The sequence below is a fragment of the Puma concolor genome, chromosome E3 (genome assembly GCF_028749965.1).
Source record: "Puma concolor isolate L17-30 chromosome E3, mPumCon1.1.hap2, whole genome shotgun sequence".
Lineage (NCBI taxonomy): Eukaryota > Metazoa > Chordata > Mammalia > Carnivora > Felidae > Puma > Puma concolor.
Genome location: NC_141682.1, coordinates 6,897,085 through 6,922,046, shown reverse-complemented (window position 1 = coordinate 6,922,046; position 24,962 = coordinate 6,897,085). Strand labels below are relative to the sequence as shown.

At 46.6% G+C, this 24,962-nt stretch overlaps 1 protein-coding gene, 1 long non-coding RNA gene and 1 other non-coding gene across 5 annotated transcripts in view; 1 reads left to right on the top strand and 2 right to left on the bottom strand.

Moving 5' to 3' along the window:
* Nucleotides 1-1,331: 1,331 nt before the first annotated feature.
* Nucleotides 1,332-1,403, bottom strand: TRNAW-CCA (transfer RNA tryptophan (anticodon CCA)). The gene has a single exon. It is a non-coding gene; the product is annotated as a tRNA-Trp (tRNA).
* Nucleotides 1,404-1,874: 471 nt separating this feature from the next.
* On the bottom strand, nucleotides 1,875-8,145 carry LOC147572916 (uncharacterized). 2 transcript variants are annotated; one of them, XR_015245421.1, is made up of 3 exons: nucleotides 7,896-8,145; nucleotides 6,391-6,473; nucleotides 1,875-2,252 (listed from the first exon to the last, which is right to left on the bottom strand). It is a non-coding gene; the product is annotated as an uncharacterized LOC147572916 (long non-coding RNA). The 2 variants fall into 2 exon arrangements; XR_015245420.1 differs by lacking the exon at nucleotides 1,875-2,252 and having other exon boundaries at nucleotides 6,128-6,473.
* Nucleotides 8,146-9,012: 867 nt separating this feature from the next.
* Nucleotides 9,013-24,962, top strand: part of LOC112860139 (ATP synthase F(0) complex subunit f, mitochondrial) — a 47,471-nt gene continuing 31,521 nt past the window's right edge. Inside the window, exons 1-4 of one of the 2 annotated variants that reach the window (XM_086691917.1) lie at nucleotides 9,013-9,117; nucleotides 13,250-13,331; nucleotides 13,659-13,796; nucleotides 21,831-21,938. In XM_086691917.1, coding sequence (XP_086548043.1) covers nucleotides 13,784-13,796; nucleotides 21,831-21,938 — 121 coding nt within the window. In that variant the 5' untranslated portion in view covers nucleotides 9,013-9,117; nucleotides 13,250-13,331; nucleotides 13,659-13,783. Of the gene's footprint in view, nucleotides 9,118-13,249; nucleotides 13,332-13,658; nucleotides 13,797-21,830; nucleotides 21,939-23,131; nucleotides 23,249-23,999; nucleotides 24,134-24,962 lie in introns of those variants that run through there. The other variant, XM_086691916.1, reaches the window with a different exon arrangement.

Sequence of the window (24,962 nt, the reverse complement as noted above, 5' to 3'; positions counted from 1 at the left end):
AAGTTCTTCAGAAGAGGCGGGCCCAGCAGCACTGTGGGAGATGGATAGCGGTACCTTCAAACCTCCAGGGAGGGGAGGCTGTTTCTGAACGGTGAAGGCAAGAATTCTCTGAGGCACCCTCCCCTCCTGTTTACCTCTACTTTACGGACCTTTTCATCTTGCTTTGTATATCTCCATAACGAAAGGACCAGAAGCCCAGAGAAGCCCAAGCTGTCTGGTGCATGGATAGCAAATATTAACCCCTGCAACTGAGAACTGAGGAAATTACCAGATGTTAAACACACAAAGAGGATCTGGTGCCAGCACCACGGTAATGCATCTCACTGGCTCAGAAGGTTGTGTGTTCACATCACTTTAGCTTCAAAGCAAGTGCTATGCTGTCGATTCCAAGATTTCATCAGGCATTCACAACTTTAGAAGCAGTACCTAGAGCGCTGCCTGGCTCATTCAGTAGAGTGAGACACTCTTGATCTCAGGGTCTTGAGTTCAAGACCCACGTTGGGTTTGGAGATTACCAAAGAAAGAAAGAGGGAAAAAAATCCCTAGAACATTTTTTTTTTTTTAAGCTCAGCAAAGGACAGACTTTTAAACTGAAAGGGGAAGTGAAGCTGGTGTAATGAAAGCTTAATCATGATACGTCCACCTCAATCTCTCTTTCTGCTGGGTTTCTCCTTGCTCTCAGGTCATGGCAACTGGTTTGTATCTGAAACCTGATAGTTTCAAATCTCAACTGGAAGGACGATTTTTAATGAATCCTGAATTAAAAGGTGGTAAATGCCAGGGCAATTTCCACTCTCAGAAAGTTCAAGAACAGCATCCTCAACATAATACATTTTGAACCAACCTCACAGTATTTTCTCTTTAACCACAATGTTCAGAGACTTTCGACAGGAAGCTCAAACCATGAAAACTGTGTGTGTGTGTGTGTGTGAGCTTGTGGGGGGTGGGGGAGGGTGGGAGAACTGGAAAACCGACGTCTTCTTAAAAATGACACAAAAGCAACCAGAGAGATTGTGCCATGCCCAGCTAGCGACCCAGCAAAACTACTTTTACACCAGAGTGAATTCATTAGGAAAGTCTGCTCTGTTTTAATGTCTTCTCTGAAGCATAGTCCCGATAAGGATAGGGACACAACGACCTATATGTCTGATCCTGTGGGGGGGTTTCCCTTCCAGGTCATCCTCACCCTTCAGTTTAAGTGCCTGTCCATCGCTGAGTTGTTCCCAAGAAGTCCCTTTGGACTAAAGAAAAAGAGAAAGCCCAAGGTTGGGAGGGTAGCAGACAGACGCTTACGTATTGATTCAGGTGGCCAAACAGAAAAGCCACAGCTGTGACCCCGACGTGATTTGAACACGCAACCTTCTGATCTGGAGTCAGACGCGCTACCGTTGCGCCACGAGGTCGTGAAAGCTGCCCGGGTTTTTGTCCTTTAGGACAACATGCATTTCAGCAGTTGTCAGGTGCAGCGTCCGGTATTTTTTTTTTTTTTTTTTTTTACACTGCTTTTATTTTGACTTGGGACTGGCTATGAGCTCTCTGTCCCTTTTATAACGGGGCTATTCAAAGCAAAATGTAAATGTAAATGTAGCAAAGGAGGAGCTGAGGGCTGGGAGGATACTCGTAATTCGGGAAAGCCACCTCCCCAGGGCTTTTAGGGAGCGTTGCCTGTGGAAATGCCAATCGCAGCTCCCAAGGAAGGCAAGAGCGGAGCCAGGGGCGCGGGTCTCTTCTCTCCAAGTCCTTCAGCAGGCGGAGCAACAGGAGGATTTGCGCTCCGGTCACACCTAAGCAGCGAGACTACTTCCGTTTCTCAAAGAGGGCACTTAGAAGTTTCTTTTTCTCTTTTGCTAAAAAAAAAAAAAAAAGCCCACATATTCATTGTAGAAGGCTTATTAGATACGGGGGCGGGGGGAACACTACAATAAGTAGGTTGAGCACTGCTGACACAAAAGACCCAGGGGTCGAGGAGGGGAGAGTGATGCTTTGCGGTTGGGATGTGGGGCGTGACCACGGGTAATACGTTTCCGTAGCAGCGCAGCGTTCATTGATTGCGCTGAGTGAATGGAGAGGAGCCGGCATCAGGGAGATTGTGGACGCAGGAGGCATGTGACAGCCGGGTGTCTCCGACGTGGGCATCATAAAGGCTCTCTGAGTGAAATACCAAGACTGATCTCGTCATATCCTTGCCGGTGTAACTGGAAACCTTCCACTTCTGCGTTTTAGGACGCCCAGACCAGAATGATGATTTTGAGCTGGGAACAAACAGTAGTTTAGGTACTTCCTCATTCGTGGGTCACAGACAACCTGTCAGACTAGCTTTGTTGGGGACATTTTATTTTTTTAATTTATTTTTATTTTTTTACATCCCAGTTAGTTAGCATATAGTGCAACGATGATTTTAGGAGTAGATTCCTTAATGCCCCTTACCCATTTAGCCCATCCTCTCTCCCACAACCCCTCCAGTAACCCTCTATTTGTTCTCCATATTTAAGAATCTTTTATGCTTTGTCCCCCTCCTGTTTTTATATTATTTTTTCTTCCTTTCCCTTAGGTTCATCTGTTCTGTGTCTCAAAGTCCTCATATGAATGAAGTCATATGATTTTGTCTTTCTCTGGCTAATTTTGCTTAGCATAATACCCTCTAGTTCCATCCATGTAGTTGCAAATGGCAAGATTTCATTCTTTTTGATTGCCGAGTATATATATAATCACACCTTCTTTATCCAGTCATCCATCAATGGACATTTGGGCTCTTTCTATACTTTGACTATTGTTGATAGTGCTGCTATAAACACTGGGGTGCATGTGCCCCTTGGAAACAGCATACCTGTATCCCTTGGATAAATACCTAGTAGTGCAATTGCTGGGTAGTTCTAGATTTTTAATTTTTTGAGGAACCTCCATACTGTTCTCCAGAGTGACTGCACCAGTTTGCATTCCCACCAGCAGTGCAAAAGAGATCCTCTCTCCCCGCATCCTCACCAACATCTGTTGTTGCCTGAGCTGTTCATGTTAGCCATTCTGACAGGTGTGAGGTGGTATCTCATTGTGGTCTTGATTTGTATTTCCCCTGATGATGAGTGACATGGAACATTTTTTCATGTGTCGGTTGGCCATCTGGATGTCTTCTTTGGAGAAGTGTCTATTCATGTCTTTTGCCCATTTCTTCACTGGATTATTTGGTTTTTTGGGTGTTAAGTTTGATAAGTTCTTTATAGATTTTGGATACTAACCCTTTATCTGATTTGTCATTTGCAAATATCTTCTCCCATTCTGTCTGTTGCTTTTAGTTTTGCTGATGGTTTCCTTCACTGTGCAGAAGCTTTTTATTTTGATGAGGTCCCAGTAGTTCATCTTTGCTTTTGTTTCCCTTGCCTCTGGTGACTTATTGAGTAAGAAGTTGCTGCGGCCAAGATCAAAGAAATTTTTGCCTGCTTTCTTCCCGAGGATTTTGATGGCTTCCTGTCTTACATTTAGGTCTTTCATCCATTTTGAGTTTATTTTTGTGTATGGTGTAAGAAAGTGGTCCAGGTTCATTCTTCTGCATGTCGCTGTCCAGTTTTCCCAGCACCACTTGCTGAAGAGACTGTCTTTATTCCACTGGATATTCTTTCCTGCTTTGTCAAAGATTAGTTGGCCATATGTTTGTGGGTCCATTTCTGGTTCTCTGTTCTGTTCCATTGATCTGAGTGTCTGTTTTTGTGCCATGTTGGGGACATTTTATTTTTTTATTTTTTTTTTAAACTTTTTTTTTTTAACGTTTATTTATTTTTTTGGGACAGAGAGAGACAGAGCATGAACGGGGGAGGGGCAAAGAGAGAGGGAGACACAGAACCAGAAACAGGCTCCAGGCTCTGAGCCATCAGCCCAGAGCCCGACGCGGGGCTCGAACTCACGGACCGTGAGATCGTGACCTGGCTGAAGTCAGTCGGACGCTTAACCGACTGCGCCACCCAGGCGCCCCAATGTTGGGGACATTTTAAACTGAAGACTTGAGGTCTCTGGTTCTAGGCTGCCTTTCTACATGGGCCTTACTTTTTACCACATACCCAGACCCCCTGGAGTAAATTTAGAAGGTCCTATGCCATTTATAAGAGAGTACACACAGTAAAGCTTCCATTGTACGTGCTGCAGTGAATTTGCTGCAGCGACAGAAGAACCAGACTTCACTCTGCCAGCATTTCTCAGAGCTTGGACCGAGTCACTAAAATTTGCAACAAGAAGAAAAGTATCTTTTTGTTGTTTCAAAAATGGGTTTAATTTTTCAAATACAGCAAATGATTTTAGTTTTAAATTGAAGATAGGGACTTATGAGATGTAAAGCATCTATAGATATATGTCCTTTCAATGAGAGTCCATTTTATTACTTTTTTAATGTTTATTTTTGAGAGAGAGAGTGTGAGTCGGGGAGGCACAGAGAGAGAGGGAGACACCAAATCTGAAGCAGGCTCCAGGCTCTGAGCTGCCAGCACAGAGCCCTACGTGGGGCTGGGGCAAACGAACCGTGAGATTGTGACCTGAGCAGAAGTCAAATGCTTAACTGAGCCACTCAGTTAAGGCGCCCCTAATGAGAGTCCACTTTAAAGTAAAAGAACAGTCAGGGTGCCTGGGTGGCTCTGTCAGTAGAGCATGTGACTCTACTGGGCTTGTAAGTTCAAGCCCCACCTGGGATGTACAGATTACTTTAAAATAAAATCTTTAAAAATAATTTGAAGTAACAACAATAAACTGAGTATGGCCAGGACAAGGACTTGATCATTTCTATGTCTGAAATGAGGAATTCTCCCACAGCTCCAAACTGGGTGTGTGGATTTCTATTCCCCCAAGGAGACCTCTAACACCAAATGCCCTCACAGGATATCAAATAGATCTCAGTGAAAAGATAAATGAAAGAATTAAGATAATTGTAACATATAACACTTAAGGGGAATGCTTGCTATAAGCCTCCTGCCCCTTCTAAGTATATTGTTGATCTTCTTACATACTCTCTGTGGTAGACAGTGTTATTATGAGTCCTACTTCTCTGGAGAGGAAATGGAGAAACAGAAGATAAGCAAATTGCCCAAAGTGATTCATCTAAGGAAGCGGCAGAAACAGTTTCAGCTCTTCCGTCATTGCCCAGTTAGAAGAGTCTAGGGTGAACAAGTTTCCCTCACAACTTGGATGGGTCATTTATCCTGGGTCACTCTTGGGAGTGAAAACTCCAAACCCCTCCATTACATCCATGGGGATTGTCTCTAAGAGGAGGCCTTGTTTTATTTTTATTTTTTTTTTAAGTTTATTCATTTATTTTGCGAGAGTGTGTGTGAGTAGGAGAGGGGCAGAGAGGGAGAGAGAGAGAATCCCAAGAGGCTCCATGGGCTCTATCTCACCAATCTTGAGACCATGACCTCAGCCGAAAGCAAAAGTCAGAGGCTATACCGACTGAGCTACCCAGGTGCCCCAAGGAGTCCTTGTTTTAGAATGGAGTTATTTGGGACGCCTGGGTGGCTCAGTCTGTTGAGCAGCTGACTTCAGCTCTAGTCGTGATCTCATGGGTTCGAGCCCGGAGTCCAGCCTGGTGTTGAGCCCTGGGTTGGGCTTTGTGCTGACAGCTCAGAGCCTGTAGCTTGGTTCAGATTCTGTGTCTCCCTCTCTCTCTGCCCTCCCCTACTCACACTCTGTCTCTCTCTCTCTCTCAAAAATAAACAAACATTAAAAAAATAGAGTGGAGGTATTTGTTCAAGTAGTATGGAAGAACAGGTGGTTCACTCTTTTTTTTTTTCCTGCATATGTATTGATTTTTTTAAAGCTTTATTTTATTTTAAGTAGGCTCCACACCCAGCGTGGAGGCCAAGGCAGGGCTTGAACTCGGGAACCTGAGATCAAGATCTGAGCTGAGATCAAGAGTCGGAGGCTAGGGGCGCCTGGGTGGCTCAGTCGGTTAAGCATCTGACTTCAGCTCAGGTCGTGATCTCATGGTTCTCATGGGTTTGAGCCCCATATCAGGCTCTGTGCTGACAGATCAGAGCTGGAGCCTGCTCCAGATTCTGTGTCTCCCTCTCTCTCTGCCCCTCCCCTGCTCGTGCTCTCTCTCTGTCTCTCAGAAATAAATGTGAAAAAATAAAAAAGAGTCGGAGGCTAGGCGCCCGCTGCACATGTACTATTTTTTATTGACATATAACATTGTATTCACTTCAGATAAACAATAGAATGATTTGATATATGTATATATTGTGAAATGGTCCACTCTTTTATAGATGTAAATTTTCATCAATTTCCCACATAGCGGCTCAGTGCCAATTCGGCCCAATGATCTGTAATGAGCTCTTAAGTGTAACTGTCAGGAACAATCCTGAGACTTCCCACGACGAAAAGCACAGAGCTTTGAGGTCAAGACGTGGTTCTCACCTCATGGTTCGTCTTCCTTCATGGTCGCTCAGTTCTGAAAATGTATCAGTAGTGTCTGCACGGGAACGCACTTGCAGCTGATCCTGTCATGGGGAATACAAGTATCTCTGGAATAAACTGCACCCCACCCCCGCCCCGTTCATAACCTGAAAAATCATTGCTTGTGCCCCTAGGCCCTCCACCCGAGGGAGGGGTCATCACGGCGATCCCCTCCGGCCTTTCTCTGTGGCCTTCCAGGCTCCGGATGTCTGCAGTGCCTGATCCCCCACGCGTGCCAGGTGGCGGGCATGGGGGGAAGGGAAAAGGAGGGGATGCAGGTGCCACCGATCGCTCCCTCCATCATGCGGGTGAGCTCCCCCTCCCCCCCGCACCCCGCCAGCGGTCTCAGTGGCTCGCCAGGCCCTGCTCTCTCCAATTCACGCGCTCCAGCCGCTCCAGAGCCTCTCCAGAAGCCAAGCGCTCTGCTCCGGGCTCTCCCCTCGCAGATGCGACCTCGGATCAGACCCTGGGACCCTACGTGGCACCCACTGAGTTCAAGCCAATCACCTCAGTGAAAGGGAAGGGGATTTCCTCCGGGGAATTTAGCTGCAGAGTATCAAGGACCACCCGCCCAGCATTGGGTCCCTGCGCCACTGGTGGGGGTTCAGATCCCATCAAGGAAAGCCCACCCCGGGAAGGTGGGAGTTACAGAACCAGACGCAAGGTCAGGGTCATCCCCGACTCCGGTTGCTTGGGACCAACAGTCCAACTTGGAGGTAAACACCGTTCGAGGCTCAGTTATACTCCGCAGACACCGTCCATGGTCCGCAAGCACCCTAAAGAAAACCTGAAATGAACCTTGGAGAGAAGGTTCAAGGACGCACGAAACCGTTTAGATGCAAAAAAAAAAAAAAAAAAAAAAAAAAAAAAAAAAAAGAAGGGGTCCACACGATCCGCCTGCAGGACTCTACCCAGCCTTCCTCCCCACGCCCCCACGCTTTCCGGCTGGAGGCGCCAAGAGTGGAGCGAGGCTGGGACCAGCAGGGGGTTGGGCCGGACGCCGCTGGGGGTGAGGCCAGAGCCTGGCCCCGGGCGCGCTTCCACCTGAGGAGCGCAGGCTTCTGCTCCGGGGAGGCGGGGAGGCCTGGGCTCAGGGAAGGGGAGGGTCAAAGAGAAGTTAGCTGCCCACCTCTGCCTGGGCGAGAGTGATACGGCCCTGAACACGGGTGTTCGCCACATCGAAGTGACTGTCTGGGAGCCCCCTTCCCACTTGGCGCATCGACTTCCCTTCTCAACCCAGACGCTGGCGCCCAGAAGTCTAGGAGGTAGAGGCCGCTTCCAAGGCGTAGCGGCCTACCGATCTCCCTTTCCCCAGAGGCGGGGCGGAGAAGGGAGCAGACGGTCATCTGTGGGCCCCAATCGCCACTCCATTGTTGAGGATGGAGGCCCCCACGTCGCCTCCGCACCTGGCTCGTCTTGAAAAAATAATTTTTTAAAGCTTATTTGTTTGTAATATCTACACCCACCGTAGGGTTCTAATTCACGACCCGCGTGATCAAGAGTAGCACACTCCTCCGACTGAGCCAGCCAGGCTTCCTCCGGCTTGAAATCTTGAAGGGTCCACTAGAGACACTGCACGAAAACCGCCAGGACCAAGGAAGGTGAAGGCCAGTGCACTGGCTGGCGGAGGCAGGATGGAGAGGCCCCTCCAGTCTCCCCAGGGCGCAAAGGTGCCCGCATTGCCTTCCGGGCGGGGAAGGTGGGGAGGAGGACCGCCGGTATTAGGCCTGGAAAGTTGGAGAATTCCGGTGGAGCGCGGGAGAGTCCGAAAGGGCAAATCGGCCCTCTAGTCTTGTTGTTCTTCGGGCAGAGGATGACTTCTCTGCGGGAGTCAGGTGGGGATGGTGACTAGCACCAAGTCCCATTGTGACGTGCCCGGAGCCTCAGCTGAAGATTGGCGGGGTGTGTGGGGGCGGGGGGAGGGGGGTGGTGGTGGTGGTGGAGGGTTGGGGATAAAAGCCCCGGTCGCCAGGACCTGTACTGGACACAGTCTTGGCGCCCAGTGGAGGCCCTCCAGCTTTTGTCCTTCTGCTGGTCCCTTCCTTCCTGGAGCCCTTTAAAGCTGACTCTACAGAGGTGACCGTTCTGACCTGCTGCTCCTCTCCTGAGTCTCAGGCATAGACTCAGGATCCCACTTCTCACCGTATCTACTTCTTCTACCCTTGAGGAAGCCAAAGAAAAAGTAGGGAGGGGCGCCTGGGTGGCTCAGGCGGTTGCACTTACGTTGTCCGACTTCGGCTCAGGTCATGATCTCAGTGTTGGTGGGTTCGAAACCAGCCTCCGGCTCTGTGCTGACAGCTCAGAGCCTGGAGCCTGCTTTGGATTCTGTGTCTCCCTCTCTCTCTGTATCCCTCCCCATGCCCCCCCCCCCCAACTCTGTCTCTCAAAAAGTAAAATAAAAAAAAAAAAAAACATTAAAAAGAAAGAAAATAAAAAGTAAGGAAACACCAGGCTGAACCCCATTGGCTTCAGAAGGAAATACCCAACTTCCAATCCTGTTGGAGAGCACATCACCGGAACAAAGGACATTGTGAGACAATGACCCCAGTGTTATGGGAAATCTCAGACAGCTTGGAAAACTCTGGCCGGCAAGGGAAATTGAAGTGACTGTACAAAAGCGTTGTCAGCAGCAAGATCTGTTTGCAGAACACACGAGTGAAAATGAGCGTCAGAAGGAACAGATGCCAGGTATTCCTCACAGCAAGGCTTTTGCAGCTTTTGAAAAAAGATGCAGACCTCTTCCCAATCCAGAGAACAGAGGGGTCAGGTGGGCAGGGGCTGGGCAGACCTTGAGGAGACTGAATCCTGACAAGTCCTTACCGCATGTGGCACAAACCAGAGATGAAAATGTAGGTAGAACCTTTGAACAACAATAAAAATCAGAGCCCTAATGAGCACTGTGGTCAGAGGTTCTGGGTCTGCAAAAGGAGAAGAAAGAAAAAGAAAGGGAATGCTAAACACTTGGGCTCGTGCCCATCCTAGGAAGTGTCAGGGCCCTTGTGGGTGATGTGACAATCACATTTCAGGATAAAATGAGATTAGTTCACCAGGTCCCTGTAATCTTAAATACAGTCATCCCCCACCCACCACCACCACACACACCCCTGCCCCAGACAGTCTGTCAATTCCAATCACCAGCATGCTGTGGTCAGCAAACTTAGCTTAGGTAAGTCCACTCTGCCCACATGCTGAAAGTGGCAGGGACAGATTCTTCAGGAAAATTACCATTTAATTCTGTTTACATCACTTCTTTAGATTCCTGTTATGGACTACATGTTTGTGTCTTCTAAAAATTCATTTGTTGGGGCGCCTGGGTGGCTCAGTCGGTTGAGCATCCGACTTCGCTCAGGTCACGATCTCATGGTCCTTGGGTTCGAGCCCCGCATCAGGCTCTGTGCTGACAGCTCAGAGCCTGGAGCCTGCTTCGGATTCTGTGTCTCCCTCTCTCTCTGGCCCTCCCCCCGTTCATGCTATGTCTCTCTCTGTCTCAAAAATAAACAAATGTTAAAAAAAAAGTTAAAAAAAAATTCATTTGTTGAAACCCTAATCCCCAATGCGATGGTATTTAGGAGGAGGGGTCTTTGGGAGGTAATTAAATCATGAGGGTGTAGCCCTCTGGACAGGATTAGCGCCCTTATAAGGCACACAAGAAGGAGGCTCTCTGCTACATGAGGATATATTGAGAAGGCAGCCATCTGCAAACCAGGAAGAGAGCCCTTACCAAGAGGTGAATCTGCAGGCACCTGATCTTGAACTTCCAGTCTCCAGAACTATGAGAAACGAATTTCTGTTGTTTAAATTTCCCAGTCTGTGGTTATCTGTTAGAACCACTCAAACTAAGACAGTCCCTTCTGTTTTTTATTATATTGCAATCTTCCTAAGACTGTGTATTTCTCCATTTTAACACACATTCACACCTTCCTCCCCATTTTCCTTTCATTGATCCCTTCATCATTTAATTTGGCATTTTGTACCATTTTTTCTTGCTTTTCAGTTCTTTGTGTTTTCTACAGCAGTGAATTATGAATTCTCTTCATAATGTGCTATATTTTTGTTGATGCCCGTTTTTAATTTTTCAACTGCCTTTTATTTTATTTTTAATTTTTTTAACATTTATTTTTGAGAGACAGAGACAGAGCATGAGCATGGGAGGGGCAGAGAGAGGAGGAAACACAGAATCGAAGCAGGCTCCAGGCTCTGAGCCGTCAGCACAGAGCCCGACATGGGGCTTGAACTCACAAACCGCGATATCATGACCTGTGCCGAAGTCGGACATTTAACCACTGAGCCACCCAGGTGCCCCTCAACCGCCTTTTATAGTTTCATTTATTTTTATTTTCCCTCATCTCTCATTTTGTCTTCATGATTTATGGTATAAACTTTATTTCTAATCTTTGTGCCATTATTATTATTATTATTATTATTATTATTATTATTATTTAGAGAAAGGGTGCCAGTGAGCAAGGGGCAGAAAAAAATCCCACAAGGAGCAGAGAAGGAGAGAAAGAAGTGGGGCTCACCTGAAGCGGGGCTTGTGTTTTTCACCTGAAGCAGGGCTCGAACTCACCCAAGATGGGGCTCAAACTCACCAAGAGATCATGAGATCATGACCTGAGCCAAAGTTAGATGCTTAATGACAGCCACCCAGGCTCCCTAAGCTTTGTGCCTTTTGAAATTAACTTCTCATTTATTGTTTTCTGTGTTCTATTGTTTCTTTTAACCTGCTCTCTCCCCTGTTGCAATCCTCCTGTTCTATTTCTCTTTACTTGCATATATATCAGATCCTCCAGGATTTCTTTGTTCACTCTTCAACTCCTCTCACTTCACTACTGGTGGCTAACTTTGCACCAGTGTATCCTCTCTGTGCTACCCCCTCGTGCCTCCTTGCCATTAGAACTTTGCTTCTCTCCCATTCTGTGATTTAAAAAAATTTTTTTTTAATGTTTATTTATTTTTGACAGAGAGAGAGACAGAGCATGAGTGGAGGGAGGGGCAGAAAGAGAGAGACACAGAATCCGGAGCAGGCTCCAGGCTCTGAGCTGTCAGCACAGAGACCAACGCGGGGCTCGAACTTACAGACCGCGAGATCATGACCTGAGCTGAGGTCCGACACTCACCGACTGAGCCACCCAGGAGCCCCTCCCACTCTGTAATTTTTAAAGCCCCTTTTCTTATACTAGAAATGCACTTGGGGCCTTATTCACCTTTGGTGCACTGAGATGCCATGCTGACATGCTTCTTGTACTTCTAATGTATTGAGCATAGTGACTTCTTCAATTGCTGTCTCTGTGGTTTTTTCATTTATTGTTTTGCTCATTTTCCTCTCTGATCTCACAATAATTTAACACCTATTGAACATCTTGAATGAGACAGCCACGCTTTGAGTTCAGAAACAGAGCTTTAATTTAAGGAGCTCAATTTTTACAGTGGAAGAAGCAGGAAAATAAGCTGACAACTGATTGATGCCACCATGATGTACTTGCCAATAAGAAAAGAATCAGAAGGAATCTTGTTTGATAAGTGAAGGTAATGAACCCTATCCCCCAGCACCATGTTGAATGAGACAATTATCACAATAGCCTTTGTTAACTTGTAAGGAGCTCCCTGTTACAGGGCGGTTCTCCCTGGTATATCTGTGGTGAAAGGAAGCGTCTCTCAAGGTCACCAAAACTGCAATGGCCTCAACTTTTTGTCTAACAGTTGCCCTATCCTCTCTGGAAACCAAATCCCAATGTCACCCCCAGAAATGCAAATCCTTTTAGAACAAATCTTAATGGGTATGAGGACTCCTACTCCCACACCCCCACACACTGCTGGTGACAACTTATTGAACTTGTCAGGACTTAAGGAGAAATTTTCTGGCAACACAAGAACATGACATTCAAAGGCTCCTCAGAGAGCACTGGGTTTTTTGTTTGTTTGTTTGGTTTTTGTTTTTGTTCTCAGAGGAGGAAGGAAAGAAAGGGTATTCCAAATGAATTAAACTATAAGGAGACAAATGTCAAGAAAATGGATCTCTGCCCCAGGGAGGAGTCCATTTTCTTTTCTCTCTTTTTTTTTTTTTTTTTTTTTTATTTTTGAGAGAGCACACGGGACAGCACAGAGCCCGATGCAGAACTCAAACTCACCAACCATGAGATCGTGACCTGAGCCGAAATCGAGAGTCAAATGCTTGACTAACTGAGCCCAGGTACCCTGAGGAGTCCATTTTCTTGATGGACCTAGGAAAATAGTAAATTACAGCCCTCTTGCCCAAGGTGCAGATCCTGGCATTGAGCCTCTAGTCCAGGAGGTTTACATGATGCTCCAGGGACAGCAGGATCCTGGGGTTCACCCCTTCCTTGTCCCTGTTTTCTTCTGAAGATCAATGGCTAAGGGTTAGAAATCATGGGTCTTGGGGAAATCTGTGCGTGGTGACCCCAGGTTTTATTTCTCATTGTTTTCACATAACCACAAATCCTATGTATGTATGTATGTATTTCCACAAATCCTTCTGTTTTTCATACTTGGGCTCTTTCTTGAATAGGGAGGAAAATTGTGCAATCCCATGTGTACAAAGGCAGGAAGCTCCCCTGCCAGTGCTACTCCAAGTACACGCCTACTTTAGAGAAGGAAGAGAAATTAAGGGAATTGAAGCATCTTGCCCAAGTCAGAATTTCTTAACCAGTAATGGTTATCGTGGCCTTTCCAGAAAAAAACAAAACAAAACAAAACAAAAACAACCAAGATAGTGGTAAGACATCATTGTGCATGGAAAAGAAGTGGCAGAAAGAAGGGCTGGAGTTGTGTAACCCTAGGTCTTGCTTTTTTCCGTCTTCAGAGCCCAGCCCAGAGCTGGGACACATAAAGCTATGCTTGCATCAAACCTACATGGAGCCCAAGCCTGGACACCAGCTTTTCTGGTAACTAGGAATTCTGTGAGAGTCCTAGCTTATCTCCCATCCAACACAGTTGGGAGGAAAGGTCTTCATATGCCCCTGTAAATTCCCACAACAATTTTAAGGCGACAAAGTAAGAAAGCCAGGACGCTCTTTTCTCCTTACTTCCCATTTCTGGCTCCCTTTCAGCTTCCTCCCTCCTATGATGGGAAGCCCAGGCTGAGCCCTACCACCACCACCACCCCGTCCCCCACCCACCTACCTCCCTACCCCATTCCCCGCTTTCTACGACGGAATACCCAGACTTTGCCCTCCAGGGACTTTGCCCTTCCCCCTATGGCACACTTGCAGCTCCAGCCCCGCACCAGCCGCGACCTGCTTCCCATGAATCTTTGCTCCACGCTCCCGCGAGGGCGCGTGCTCCCTACCCAGCAGTCCTCGCGCGGCCCGGTACAGCGGACACCCAGGACTCCAAGATGGCGTCGCCCGGTGAGTACCTGTACCGGGTTAAGGTTACAAGATTGAGGGCAGGATCCGGGGTCCGGGGCTCAGAGCCGCACTGGGAGGGGAGGGGGCTGCGGAGCCGCCTGCCCTTCATTCAGGGTCTTCTCTGCGGCCTCACCGGAGGCGCACCGGACCCTTTGCTCAGGGTCCTGCACCATTCGACCCTTCTCCCCTCGCTCAGCCGCGCCGCCCTCCTGCCCAAGGGCCCATGTCTCTCGGCTGCAGCGGGGAGGGTGAGGGCAGCCGGGCGACGCGTTTGCAAATTTGGGAATGCACCACCTCCGGCTTCCACCCCACCCCCTCGCAGAAGTATCGTTATAGTTGTCCCCGCCGTCACCCAGGCGCTTTGCATTTGAATCCTACGCGCAGCTTCTGCCTGCCCTTCTTCCCAAAGCTGAAGCTCAAATTAAGCTCCCGGAGGAGCTAACACCCAGGATGGTGCGTGAAGCCACGTAAGGTTGGACGCATGCATATATATTGAATGTGCGTTGAGTAGGCTTAGAGAGGTGAAGTGGCTTGTTCAAGGTCACAACTAGTGAGAGGGCTGAACTAGGATGCAAACCTAGGTGTCTGGGGCCTCGTGGTAAACTGAGCTTTAATTGCAAGTGTGGCCTTATGATCTGCAAGCTTTTCAGTGACGTGTGTATAAATCTACACTCATCGTACTGACTTTTTTTTTTTTTTGGTATGGAAACCATTTTTTAACCCTAGATCCTCACAGTAGCCTTGTCAGTAAGTCTCTGTCTGGAAGGTTGATCCCATTGTATTAAAGATGTGTTTATTTAGAGAGCGCACGTGAACGGGGGAGGAGAAGAAAGAGAGGGAGAGAGAGAATCCCAAGCAGGATCTGTGCTGACAGCACAGAGCCAGTCTTGGGGCTCCATCCACAAACAGCGATCATGACCTGAGCTGAAATCAAGAATTCCCCGCTCGCTTTTACGTCTGGATTTGGGAGGCGTTGTGTCGTTTTCGGAACTATGGCTGTCAGTGGCATAACGGAGCTGTTACCTGGAGATGTTGAGATACAAAGGAAAACTAGAAAATACGTGAGGGAATATTTGCTGGGAAATTACTTGGTTGGAACCTGACCATTTTACCCAGCATCCTGGGAGTTGACGAATACTAACAGACCTACAAATGTCACTGGCTAGCAACGTAATTTTTAAATGGGGGGTCGCTGTCTTTCCATTGAAAGAGGCCAGTTTGCTGTGACCTTCCTAAGATGTAACCCATTTCTGGTTAATACCACCAGATTTACTTGTGAAAAATTGGTAAGGAAAAGCTCTTCATTTAACTGACATGGGAAGAAAACCTACAAATCAAGACAATATTTTTTTATTTCTGTAAACAGGTTATGAAACCGCATCAGATTCAGATTAATGTATTTGTAAGATTTAAGCCATTACTTTTTATGTCATACTGCCCTAGAGAATCCTAACCTGTTAAGCAGATTACTTTGTAGATCTATTTCTATTTTAAATACAGGAATGCAAAGGAAGGTACATATTTTTAATGGAGAAGTCTTTGATTTCAGTTAACCAGACTTGTAATCAGCTTATTGTGAATGTTTCACCTTTGGCCACCTGTTTGAATTTAAAATCTACGATTGTAATTAAAGCTGAGTGAAAATTTACACTGGAAAAAAAAAAAAAAAAAAAAGAAAAAGAATTCCCTGCTCAGCTGACCGAGCCACCCAGGTGCCCCAATTTTAAAGGTGAAAATAATGGTCAGAGATGTGGTGTGGCCTGCCTGAAACAGAGTTGATGAACCCATGTGTGTCTTACCCAGTTTCTATATTCTTAATATCAGCATGGAGAAATGAAGAGGGGATCAGATGAGAATGATGCTGTTTTTCCCATCTGTAGAAACAGGCATGAGAATATCAACAGTGGTTGTGTTGTTTAAAACAGGATGACATGTGAAAAGGAAGCATTGAGACTTGGCATCTTGTTTAAGTAGAGTGGAGTGATGAGCACTGTGGACTAAGGACTAAACAACTTAGTACATGTAAGGTCCTTGAAACACTGCCTGGCCCAGTGCTAGTCATCTCGGCTTTCACTCTGTGACCACTGAACGGGGTCATGTCACTTCTGGTCCATCCAACAACACGACAGGTGAAGGAATTGAAGCCCAAATCTCCTAAGTACTGATGATCATTTAGATGGTGTCTGTCAGGGGCGCCTGGGTGGCTCAGTCGGTTGGGCGGCCGACTTCAGCTCAGGTCATGATCTCGCGGTCCGTGAGTTCAAGCCCCGCATCAGGCTCTGTGCTGACAGCTCAGAGCCTGGAGCCTGTTTCAGATTCTGTGTCTCCCTCTCGCTGACCCTCCCCTGTTCATGCTCTGTCTCTCTCTGTCTCAAAAATAAATAAAACGGGGCGCCTGGGTGGCTCAGTCGGTTAAGCATCTGACTTCGGCTCAGGTCATGATCTCGCGGTCCGTGAGTTCAAGCCCCGCATCAGGCTCTGTGCTGACAGCTCAGAGCCTGCAGCCTGTTTCAAATTCTGTGTCTCCCTCTCTCTCTGACCCTCCCCCGTTCATGCTGTCTCTCCCTGTCTCAAAAATAAATAAATGTTAAAAAAAAATTAAAAAAAAAAAAAAAAACGTTAAAAAAAAATTTAGATGGTGTCTGTCACCATAGCATAAAGCCACTAGTTTATTAACAAATATGAATTAACAGCATAGATGAAATTGGGTCAGCAAACTGTGGCCAATGGGCTAGATTTCCTGTGGTCTGTTTTTGTATGGCCTATGGACTAAGAATGATGTCGTGTGTGTGTGTGTGTGTGTTTAGTTTATTGTTTTTTGAGAGTGAGGGAGAGAGAGAATCCCAAGCAGGCTCTGCACTGTGAGCACAGAGCCCAATGTGGGTTTCGAACTCAAGAACCGTGAGATAATGACCAGAGCCAAAATCAAGAGTTGGACACTTAACCGACTGAGTCACCCAGGCGCCCCAAGAATGGTTTATAAAAACAAAACAAAACAAAACAAAACATCCAGCAACTGTGTTACAGAGGCTCTATCTGGCTTAAAATTTTTACTCTCTGGCCAACCCCTGGAGCTGGATTTAGCATTCAGAAGATACTTAGCATTTTCATGCCTCTTCATGTAGGTGGACAGTATGCTTCTTTGAAGTCATAAAGTCAGGCCAGGTAGCCACCTACCCTCCCAAAAACATGTACCCCTTTGTCAACCTTCACTGTAAGTCTGCCATGACCACGAACTGTGTGTGGTGTTGTTTCCACCTTCACATAGCCCATAGGCAGAAAGATAATTTCTTTCCATTTACTTAGTAACTAGGGGCACCTGGGTGGCTCAGTCTGTTAAAGCATCCGACCCTTGATTATGGCTCAGGTCATGATCTCACAGTTGGAGCCTTGTGTTGGGCTCTGCACTGACAGGACAGAGCCTGCTTAGAATTCTTTCTCTCTACCCCTCTCATTCTCTCTCTCAAAAATAAATGAACATTAAAAAAAATCTATTTACATAGTACCTAGAGCCAAGTACCAAGGTGAATGCTATTCTTTTTTTTTTTTCAATATATGAAGTTTATTGTCAAATTGGTTTCCATACAACACCCAGTGCTCATCCCAAAAGGTGCCCTCCTCAATACCCATCACCCACCCTCCCCTCCCTCCCACCCCCCATCAACCCTCAGTTTGTTCTCAGTTTTTAAGAGTTTCTTATGGTGAATGCTCTTCTTAACCTTATCTTACAAAGGACGAAACTGAGGCACAGAGGGCAGTAACTGGTCCAAGGGCACACAGAAGTGAAGAGCCACTAAACCCAGAATACTTGACCCCTGAGTCTACTCTGTTCATCACTGCACCACTGGTAGAGTGCAGACGGATGTGCGGCACTGCAGAAGTGTTGGGGGAGGGTTCCAGTATGACTGCCTAAAGACTGAGGTCTTTGTCTTCCATTAAGAGAAATTCTTGGAAAAAGTATAGATGCATCTCTGATGAATCTGTTCATCTCCTGGAGTTTTGTGATGGTGCTGTGTTTGGCTTTCCTTAAGCCTAATGTGATTCCCACCCCCCACCTCCCATGCTTATCAATGTTTAGTTTTTGTTAAGGAAACACTCTATATGTCTAAATATATAGAAAAATAAATTTTTAATTGTTGGCCTTTTCTCCTGTGATGTGCCAAGGCACCATGCCAGCCCCTGAATGTGTTCACAATGTGAGTATGTTTTCATAGTTAAAATACGGTGTTTCTTGGGGCGCCTGGGTGGCTCAGTCCGTTAAATATCTGACCCTTGGTTTTGGCTTAGGTCATGATCTCATGGTTCCTGAGATTGAGCCCTTTATCCGGCTCTGTACTGACACTTGGAATTCTTTCTTCCTCTGTCTCTGCTGCTCTCCAGCATGCACTCGCTCTCTCTCAAAAAAACAAAAACAAAACCAAACAAAAAAACAAGCTTTTTTTTTTTTTTTCAATTTTTTAATGTTTATTTATTTTTAAGAGAGAGAACGTGAGTGGGGAAGGGGCAGAGAGAGAGGGAGACACAGAATCTGAAGCAGGCTCCAGGCTCTGAGCTGTCAGCACAGAGCCCGACACAGGGCTCGAACTCAACCGAGAAATCATGACCTGAGCCAAAGTTGGACATTTAACTGACTGAGGCACCCAGGTGCCCCAACAAAAAACTTTAATGGAAAAAGTGTTTCTTTTGTACATCTCCCCCAATGTGGTCCTATTATTAAAATCATGTATATTTTTAATGTATTTTTTATAATTTTATTTTTAAATAAATTTTTTTTTTCTTGAGGGAGACCATGGGGAGGGGCAGAGGGGAAGGAAGGGAGAGAATCCCAAGCAGGCTCCATGTTCAGTGCAGCACTCCACACGGGGCTCAGTCCCATGACGGTGAGAACATGATCTAAGCCGAAACCAAGAGTTGGACACTTAACCAACCAGCTGAGCCATCCAGGCACCCCTTAAAAGCATTTTTAAACTTTATTATGGAAGATTTCAAATACAAAGGAAACGATAATGTAATGAATGCTTTATACTCATTACCTGGTGTCAACAGTTAGCAACATTCTGCCATTCTAGTTCCATCTATACCTTTCTCGCACTCCCCACCATGTATTCATATTTAAAGCCAGTTGGTTTTAGAATGACATGTTTATATTCCTCACTGCATGCAAGAAGGCTTTGAGACTGTCGCAAAGGTATGGAGTATGTTAAGAAGAAATGTGGTATAGTTATCCTTGAACTAAATAAAGCCTCCTGATCCAAGTGAAGACAGAAATGGCATGTAAGATGTGTACTATTAAACTTACCTAGGAATAGCTTGGACAGGGTGACAGAGAAAGGTAATCATTCTCGAATGACATTATTGTTTGCTGTTGGGTTAACATCATAGACACTAAACTCTCCAGCAGAGATTTGGTTCATTTGAGACTGTCTCATATTTCAAAAATACTGCCAAACTAATCAGTTCTCTGCACAGAACTAAAGGGTGTGATTAATCCCTGAAGTTCTTTATGCTTAAAATGTACTAAAGTTTGGGGTGCCTGAGTTGATCATTCGGTTCAGTCTGACTTCAGCTCAGGTCATGATCTCACGGTTTGTGGTTTGAGCCCCACATCAGGCTCTTTGCTGTCAGCGCGGAGCCTGCTTTGGATCCTCTGTCCCCCATCTCTCCTGCCCCTCCTCCCTATTTCTCAAAAATAAGCATTAAAAAAAAAACAAACCCAAAAATGTATTAAAGTTTGGTTTGTATGCCATTTCTTTCTCTACCTTTGTCTTTTGTTTGTTTCACCTTAGTGTAGGTCTTTTTTTTTTTTTTTTAATTTTTTTGGAATGTTTATTTTTGAAGGAAAGAGAGACAGAGTCCGCAGGGGAGGGGCAGAGAGAGGGAGACACAGAATCTGAAACGGGCTCCAGGTTCTGAGCTGTCAGTTCAGAGCCTGACATGGGGCTCAAACTCACTAACTGCGAGATCATGACCTCAGCCCAAGTTGGTCACTTAACCAACTGAGCCACCCAGGCGCCCCTAGTGTAGATCTTAATGACATTTCAACAATAATATTAACAGTTGACAGTTCTGAGTACTGTTCGAAATGCTTTTTTTTTTTTTTTTTTTTTAAAGAGAGAGAGAGGGTGCAAGTAAGGGGCAGAGAGAGAGAAAGTAAGACTCACCTGAAGTGGGGCATGAGCTCACCCAATGTGGGACTCGAACTCACGAACTGTGAGATTGTGACCTGAGCTGAAGTCAGATGCTTAATTGACTGAGCAACCCAGGCACCCCAAATGCTTTTACATAGATTCTCATTCAGTGCTTGGAATAGCCATTTAATAGACAAGGAAACTGGAGCTCGGAGGTTATATGGGAGGATAGTGCTAGTGCTTGAGATAAGGAGGGGGGAAGGAGGCCTTTTAGGACATAGCATTTAAGTTGAGATAGCCATGTGGTGGCTTAGGAGCACTGCACATACCAAAGCCCTCAGGTGAATAAGCAGAAAGGGGTCTGACTGAAGTATGGTGAATGGATGAAATGGTTGTCTGGCGATAGAATGTTGGCTTCTGAGAGCAAGGCTCTTGTCTGCAGTCAGTGCTGTACCCACAGTGCATAGCATGCTGCCTGACATACAGTAGGTGCTCCATATTTGTTGGATGAGTCTAGATGGAAGGTTGGGGCCAGTTTGTTTGGGACAGGCAGTCTAAACCATGACCCTAAAGCTATGTATGCAAGTCATAGGCTTGTGCCTCCACTTGTCACCGGTGGCTTATTGACAAACACTCAATCTGGTCCATCTGGGCCAAATGTCTGCTTTTCCAGATGACCTATAGCAAGTTAGAAGCTGCCATTAAGCCTTGTATTTCTGTTTATGACCCAACAATCCTTGCCCTTGTTAAATGTTGGGAGATATTGAGATCTGTGGGATTCCCCTTAGTGGACTCCTGAAGGAACTTTAGTCTTTCCTTGGATTCCCAAAATGGAGAAGAAACCTTTGAGTGATTTAATCTGGCTCCTTCGCTGGTCGGTCATCTTTAAGAAAGGACAGTAGTCTTTGACTCCTTACCCTGAAGAGGATACCTGCTCAGCAGCTTTTTAAAGTTGATCTCTATGGGGAGGATGGAAAGGGAGACCATTCCCTTACTTAAAAAAAATTTTTTTTAATGTTTATTTATTCTTTGAGAAAGAGAGAGAGCATGAGTAGGGGAGGGACAGAGAGAGGGAGACACAGAATCAGAGGCAGGCTCCAGGCTCTGAGCTGTCAGCACAGAGCCTGACGTGGAGCTCAAACTCATGAATCGAGATCATGACCTGAGCCGAAGTCGGACTCTTAACCGATTGAGCCACCCAGGCGCCCCGGACCATTGCCTTCTTATGAGCATCTGAACATTCCCGGTTCTCCCCCACTGTGGTCTTCCCCCGTCCCCCTCCTATTTTACTCTTAAGCTGAGATGAGTACAGTATGGCCTCAACCAGGAGCCCTTGTCATCTCTGTCCCCAGACTCTCATTGGAATATTTTCTGGGGCCCAGTGGATGATTTGGAGTGGTTTGTATTAAGTCATTTGACATCTGTGGTCCCAGGTTGGTTTCTTGAAATAGAAATCGGATTGTCTTGATGACCTGAGGTTGAGCACTGCCTCAGCTCCCTGCATGCCGTGTGACCTTGGCCAATTGACCCAATTTCTCTGAGCCAGTCTCCCCTACCCCTTATAAAATAAAGGCATCAGCCACCTGCTGTGAAGATTCAGTGAGCTGATACATGTAAATATTAGTTTTGCAACAGTTTTTTGGTCCTCCACTTTACTTTCTTCCTCATGGCCCATAGGTTGTTTTTACATAGTTACTGTTCTTCAGAACCTTGTTCATTAATACAGCTGTCGCTTTATATAGACTCTGACTTAAAATGAATATGGTATAATATATTTACTCATAATACTACCTGTGTGCAGCCTCTCTGTAGTGATCTTATTGAATGGTTGAAATAAGTGACATAGAAGGATGCTGTTTGTCTCACTGGAGATTTTTCAGTGTGTCTTTCTACTCTTCCTTTTTAGTACCAGTGAAAGAGAAGAAGCTCATGGATGTGAAGCTAGGAGAGCTGCCAGGCTGGATACTGATGCGAGATTTCACCCCTAGAGGCATTGCTGGCGCATTTCAAAGAGGTCAGAGCCTATGGACATGTGTAAACAAAAGCAAATGCCCAGGTCTCTTTTTGCCCTGAGCTCAGCCTGATAAGTTATGGAGAGGAGGACAGAGATGAGTGGTTAGCCCCTGGATCTCCGTGACTGGTCCTATCAGAGTCTGGCTCTAAGAGATTTCAGCCAAGAAAGTGTTTTCTGCTGCTTGGAATCAGTACCACTGCCTTTGTCTTAAATATGTCTGTGAGCATTTTTACATCGTAAGATTTTCCTTAAAGAGGAAATTGAGTTTGAAGCATGGTAGCCATCAGTCTGTAATGTAATGCTCGTATCTCTGCCAGGCAACAAACTTCCAGGACGAATGTTTGAAATCATCTATGCTTCCGGGCTGTGCATGATCAGAATCAGTCCTGTGGAACCAGTGTCCTCATTCCAAGAATTAGACACCCACATCACCCCACGGGGACCTGTGTGGTCTCCAGCTTCCTGGGTGTGTGTGTGGTGGGGGTGGGGTGGGGAAACCTTCCTTCCATTTTTCTTTCCAGTTCTGGCCACCCTGTAAGCTGGCTCTTGTGTGCCATGTTTCCTTCTGCCCTGAGGCCCTTCCTGAACCCAGATTAGAATACTCTGCCTTTTCCCCATACTTAGTTTACGACAGTCCCGGACCCCTCAGCCTGAGTGAATGTGGCCTGTTCGTGCCCACAGCTTCCCTCACAGTTGTAAACTAGGGCCTTCTAGGATGACTTCGTTCTTTTTTGTCAACTAACCCATGAGCCCAGAGGGCAGAAACTTTCCTCACTGGTGGGGGTACCCAGGACAGAGATGACCGCACAAAGCCTTCCTCTTCCCTGATAGGCTGACCCAGCTGGCCACAGCTAAGTGGCCCTTACTGGGGTTGGATTTTGGGTCAGAATTAGGGTAAGAAGATCGCACAGGGCTGGAGGTGAGGGTGAGGTAGGATCAAAGGCTAACAGGCTGAGCCAGAGAGCACAGGGGCAGAATCAAGGTGGGCCTGCCTAGTGGGGTCTTGTCCTGGGCTCCTGGGGCAAAACCCATGGGGCACTTGTGCTCTTCCCTTTATCAGCCGGTGAACTTAGGGGGTGAGTGGCTTCAAGAGCCACAGCAGGACTGGATCCCTGAATTTAAGCCAGCCTCCACTTTGCAGCATGTGCCTCATTCACAGCAAAGCAAAAAGTGCCCTCCTCTCCTGTTTGCAGGTTACTACCGGTATTACAACAAGTATGTCAATGTGAAGAAAGGGAGCGTTTCTGGAATTTCTATGGTGCTGGCAGCTTATGTGCTTTTCAACTATTGTCGGTGTTACAAGGAACTCAGTGAGTGTCTCTCAGATTGCCTTCCCTTCAGTGGGGTTTCTCTCATCAGGGTGGTATTGGTTTGCGGTCAGGTTTACAAGTACATCATTCTACTGACAATTGAAAGATTGGGAGGGACTTGTTAGAATACAGAATGTAGGATGTTATTTTAAGTGAGAAAGTTGTGGCAAAGAGAAAATACAGGAAAAAGTGACATGAAGCTGGGATAAAAGTAACACTTGGGAAGCGTTCTCTAGGGTACCGCAGGGCTCCGCGGAGCTTCATCTTCCCAGCAGCCAGCGTGAAGAGAGAAACAGGTCGAGTGGTACAATCCAGGGTCTGTTCAGTGCTCTGGAAGAGGGTGGCTTTTCCTGGTTTTAAGACCAGAGAGGATCTCCTGTGGTGGGAGATGCCAAACAGCTCCAATGGCAGCCACGGACTGGGTTTCATGGGCGGTTTCTTACAGTGTCTGGCCCCTTGCCAGTCTGTGAAATCCAGCTGATGCTAGCTCTGAAGGCCAGAATCTTGGGGACTTTTGAGTGTGTGTTCCCTTTGGGAAGGAAGAGGCTGGCCAGGCAGCAGATTAGCTCGAGATGCCTTTGTACCTCCAGGTCTGTGGATTCTGCCCAGATGCTGGCAGGCAGGTTCCGGGTTGTCTCCCGAAAGGAGTCCTCAGGACGCTTTTATGTGAATTTAGCCGCAAGCCCTCCTGCCGTCTTGTGCTTTCACTATACCTTACCTGAAACTTACCACCTTGCCTTTCTAACTTCAGAACATGAGCGGCTACGCAAGTACCACTGAAGAGGGCCCAGTATGGAGGCACATTCGGCATTCCTGACCGTGACCTTTGAATCCTTTCATATCCTAATTCAGAATTAATGTCCAATAAAAGATGACTGATACTCAGACTGCTTCCCTGGTCGAGCCATTTCCCTGCCCTCTAAGAGCTCTAAGAGCTGGGGTTCTTGTGGAATGCCCAGCGCTTTGAATCCACGGGGGGCTTCCTACCACTGCTTTGGGGTCTCATCCCGGCTTACTGTAGGTGGGGGTGTCATCTAGTTAAGCCTGTCAAGTGCCCAGAGGGGTTTCCCTGCTCTTTGCCTTGAATGTTGCATACTTCTGGCCTCTTGTCGGCTGATGGTTTTACATCTAGGAACTGGGGAACTGGTGCCCGGAGTTCTTAAGAATGCCTTCCCCTCCCCAACCTTTCTGCATTTCTCAGGCCACAGAACCTGTAGGAAGTCCAGTGGGATGACTCGGGGGAGCGAGGGAAAACACAGGCCCTGACAGAAGCTCACAGCTGCCCATTTCCAGCACCTTCATCCTTACCCTTCATCAAAGGTCTTCAGTAGGGGTGCCTGGGTGGGTCAGTTGGTTTAGCATCTGACTTCAGCTCAGGTTATAACCTCACAGTTTGTGAGTTCAAGGCCTGCATCAGGCGCTGTGCTGTCAGCACAGAGCTTGTTTCAGATCCTCTGTCTCCCCCCTCTACTCCCCTCAAAAATAATAAACATTTAAAAAAAAAAAAAAAAAAGGTCTTCGGTAAAGTGATATGAGGGCCAGAATTGGCCTCTCGAGAGGTGTGTGGTAAGCACGTATACGGCATGGAGTCTAAGGGGTGAGATGCTGCAGCTAATTATCTCCTAGAAGATCCAAATTTGAATAAGCAAGTATCATCCAGCATCTGAAATGAAGGAGACCTACTATGTGGCTGTTCCAGAGGCTGAGCTTCCAG